We start from the raw sequence: 4,206 nt of genomic DNA on the forward strand, positions 1-4,206 counted from the left end.
TACCTCGCACTTCCAGCGAAACAAGTGATGAAGTATACTAACGACCAAAGGGAACGATAGAGTTGCGGTGAGACCATATACGTTCCAGCATCCTTGCCAGGCGTTCAGGTTCCCACTTCATAGCGTCCTTCATATGTTCGAAGCGTGGAAAGCCCATATCAGATCTGATTCCGTCGTAAACCGGGCAGTCCAGCAAAATGTGCTTTTCATCCTCGATGTGGCTACCAGTGCCGCAGCAAGGGCATACTCGCTCCTCCCTAGGTATATAACGCCGTCCCTTACGCGTTCTGTTAGCCGCCAGTGCCCAACAGCAAAGCCTAAACTGCATAAGCTTGCGATTCGCCGAACGTGGGATAAACATTGTGATGTGCGGGAGCACCTCCTTCCTGCCCGCTTGCTCGGCCGCCAGCCCCATCCAATGCTTATACTTCGCCATGTGAATTCCTGGTTGCTTGCCGTCTGACGGATACACGTCAGGTTGGACATCTAAACGCGTATGCTTCCAACCACTCATTAATCGGTCCTTGAACTCCAAAATCACACCTTCTGGCATTGGTTTGTTCATCAGCCACTCCACTCGTTCGTCTACCTCGTGTAGCCCTTGCGGGGCCTCTTTCCATACATCGTGCCCCAAAAAAACATAGAAAACGGAGGAGTAGTGTCCCCCATCCGGGCCCTTCGGGGTTGGAGAGGGATTCTGCGACCTCCTGTCGCAAAACTTGGTATGCCACAGACCCACGCTGTAAACGGACATGGTTCCAAAACCTCACAACCTGCTTGAGAACGTGGTAGTGTAGGGGTAGCTGCGATAGCTCTGCGAACAAGAGGCGGTGTGTTGGTCTGGCAGCTCCTACAATTTGCCGCATGAAAGATATCTGAAGCTGCACTGCCCTGTCCTTTAGGCACGCCTCAAAGGGCCCCTCTGCAAGGTTATTCGCATCACTCCGCTTCCTGAGCCTGTCCAAGACCTCAGCTAGCATAAACGGCCCCCACACTTGACAACCATACAACAGTATTGCTCGTACCTGGGTATCGAAACACCTCATCCTCACATCTGGGGCGAACAACTTCAGCTTATCTAATTTTGCACTCAACGCGAACATAGCTGCTCTAGCTGTGTCATACAACTGCTGGCGGCAGGCCCAGAACTGCCGTTCCGGCCCATACACTAACCCCAGATATCGCGCACTATCCTTAGCCGGTATGGCCTCTCCAGCCAGCCTGAGCTCATCACACGATGCTTGGACAGCACTTCTAATGTTGCTGTCACTCGCAAAAACGAGGCGTTCACATTTCGACACATTTGGGCGCATCCCAAAATCGTCACAGAACATGTCCACAATGTTGAGCAACTCCCCCATGCGTCCTGGTGTTGTTGCCAGAAGGCTAACGTCGTCGGCATAGAGAAGGATGGACACTCGCTCATTTCCAACCTCCGGTGCATCCTCTGGCCGTGCCCCGTGTGTGTGTGTGTGTGTGTGTGTGTGTGTGTGTAAAACTATCCATACATTTGTGTCTGTGTGTGTGTGTGCGTGTGTGTGTAAAACTATTCATACAACAAGAAGGCGCAAGGGCAATATCTATACGCACGTGATTGTTTTGTGTTCCGCAGCCACATATGTCTTCTGCGCTTATTGCGAACAATAAAAGCAAAATACCACCCGAGGCCTCACTTAGCGCTGTAAAGGCGAAACCCTCGAAGCAGCTGCGGACCGAGGGCACCATTGGGCTGATGTACACGGCGTCACCAGGCACTCTGGAGCGAGCGAGCTACAGACCACCAGCCGGACGCGACCCACGAGTACCAGGGCCGGACAGCCGGGGCGTCGACGCTGAAGGGTTCCGACTCGTGGCGGGTAGCACGCGAAACGGGCAGGTGGGCCAAGGAGGAAGCGGTAGCGGGGGCAGGGACGACAGGGCACGGGACCAACTGGCGGTTAACAGGACAAACCGCTTCGCAAACCTCCCCAACACTGACGAAATGGATGACACCTAGGGGCTCGCGAGCCGAGGGCTAAGGATTTTACTATGGAATGTTCACGGGCTACTGGAGGCGGGAGTTTTCAAGCTCAACCAGGCAGGAATTAGGTCGTTCGTCACGAGTCACGATATTGTGGTTATAGCTGAGGCGCATTTGAAGGACACCACTGAGGAGAAAGACATAGCTTTGGAAGGGTTCCGTATTTTCCGGGTGGAGAGGTCAAAGGAAGCCCTGAGGGCCGATTATGGGGGCGTCGCGCTGTATGTACGGGAGTCACTCACGAGGGGTATTACGGTAGTGCGCAAGGACAACCAGCTGCCAGGGTGCGAGGTCATTTGGACACGCGTTAGCCTTTCTACAGGTAGCAGTCTCCTGATGGGAGCCTGCTACCTCGCACCAGAGACGTCCAGGGTCTACCCGGATGGTGGAGGCACCGTATCACAGCGCACTGCAGCAGCAGAAGCCGTTTTTACCAGGATCCAACAGTCACTAACGGAACTCAGGCTTGGCGATGAGGACGTGCTGATAGCCGGGGATCTTAACGCACGTCTGTCTGGAGCACAGCATGAGCGGAACCGTGCTACCCCGATGGACTTACCTGCTTACGTGAATGACATCCCGGATTTAGAGCAGTCACAAGCCGTATGCGAGGTCATGGGTTTTGAAGGACTGAGGGACCACCAGAATTATGATGGACTCGGAAATCGAAAGTGCCAGGACCAAGTTTGCAATTTCTTTGGTGCCCAGCTTGGGGCGCTCTGCAGATCCGAGGGACTGCTCGTGATGAACGGCCGGATAAGAGGGGACCCAGAAGGCCGCCTAACTTTCCCTAAGGGGGAGGCAGGCGGTAGTATGATCGATTTATTCATAGCGACTCCGCGTGTGCTTCAGCAGTACGCCACCTTTCTGAGGGTAGGGAACCTGATCGAGTTGGATGGATGGGAGCCCACCGACCACCGTCCTTTGACGCTTGTTCTTAATGTTACAGTGGATGACGAAAGCAGGTGTAGGGACGGTAAAGGCCGGAAAGCCCGGGTGGAGTTTGATATTGCACGATACCAGGATTATGCGGAATATTTTGAGGGGGGGTCCCCTACTATGAATGCCTTAAGCCAAGTGGCCGAGGACCTGCAGAGGGGAGTTTGCAATACCACACAAGCTGTCGAACGCATTGGAGGTGCCCTGTACAAAGTCCTGGTGAGGGCCTTCGATACCCACCGACCTACCGGCATGACGGCAGGTGGGAATACGGTTTGGTGGAACCGGGAATGTCAACAAACACGGCAACGCATGTTGGAGAGTAGAGCACATCTGGGTCCAGGCCGGGTGAGTAATAAATCGGGTCCGGAATGGGAGGCTTTCCGCCATGCGCGGACGGATTATAACCGGGCAAAAAGACACGCAAGGGCGGCATATGAGGAGGATAGGATGAGAGAGTTTGTGACCAAATGTCGGCAAGACCAACGAGCTTTGTGGCGGGCTTTAGGAGGGAAGTTGAGAGAGCGATGTGCGATAGATGATATTGAGGTCTTCAGGGAACACTTTGCTGGGCTCTTAAACGCAGGTGTAGGGGAGACAGGGCCTGATGGTGCGAACCGGCTTTTGAACTTCATTAACTTTGGGCAGTTCCTAGAGGGGCAGGAATGGCGGTCATCCCACTCGGTTTTGGGCAGGACTGCGAAGGCAGCAGAAATCCTAGACCCCCGGGAGGAAGTCGCACGTGCTGTTGACCGGCTGCCTAACAGTAAGGCACCAGGTTTGGAAGTAGCGCCGTCGGAATGTTACCGCTATGCACGTTTGCCCCGAGAGGAAGAAGGCTCCGCGTCGGGTAATGGTGGGGGCAGGCGACGGGGGGAAGTGAATCAGCTTGTTCCGGTACTGCACGTGCTTCTGGAGCATATCAGGGCGACTGGGGACTTCCCACGGCAGTTTACGACTACCGTCCTCACCCCTATTTACAAGAAGGGGGACCCCAGCATGCCGAGTAACTACCGGGGCATAGCAGTAGGGGGCGCTTTGGCGAAATGTTATGCACTGGTCCTCCTGGATAGGCTCGTTCGCACAGGGGAGACGCTCTCACTTAGGCATCGAGGCCAAGCGGGTTTCAGAAGGGGTTTCGGTACTACACACCATCTCTTTGCCAAGCAGTACCTTACTACTAGGCACAGCCAACCGGGACAGCGGCCGTTAATCATCGTGCAAATTGACTTTGAGAAGGCGTTTGA

At 54.6% G+C, this 4,206-nt stretch overlaps 1 protein-coding gene across 1 annotated transcript in view; it reads left to right on the forward strand.

The window, feature by feature from the left end:
• Positions 1 to 1,618: 1,618 nt before the first annotated feature.
• Positions 1,619 to 4,206, forward strand: part of VOLCADRAFT_97859 (uncharacterized protein) — a gene marked incomplete at both ends in the record, with an annotated part of 4,102 nt that continues 1,514 nt past the window's right edge. The window contains 3 exons of the mRNA XM_002956755.1: positions 1,619 to 1,876; positions 2,873 to 3,178; positions 3,222 to 3,307. Of these exons, the coding sequence (XP_002956801.1) occupies positions 1,619 to 1,876; positions 2,873 to 3,178; positions 3,222 to 3,307 (650 nt within the window). The remainder of the gene's footprint in view (positions 1,877 to 2,872; positions 3,179 to 3,221; positions 3,308 to 4,206) is intronic.

Source organism: Volvox carteri, assembly GCF_000143455.1.
Source record: "Volvox carteri f. nagariensis unplaced genomic scaffold VOLCAscaffold_65, whole genome shotgun sequence".
NCBI lineage: Eukaryota > Viridiplantae > Chlorophyta > Chlorophyceae > Chlamydomonadales > Volvocaceae > Volvox > Volvox carteri.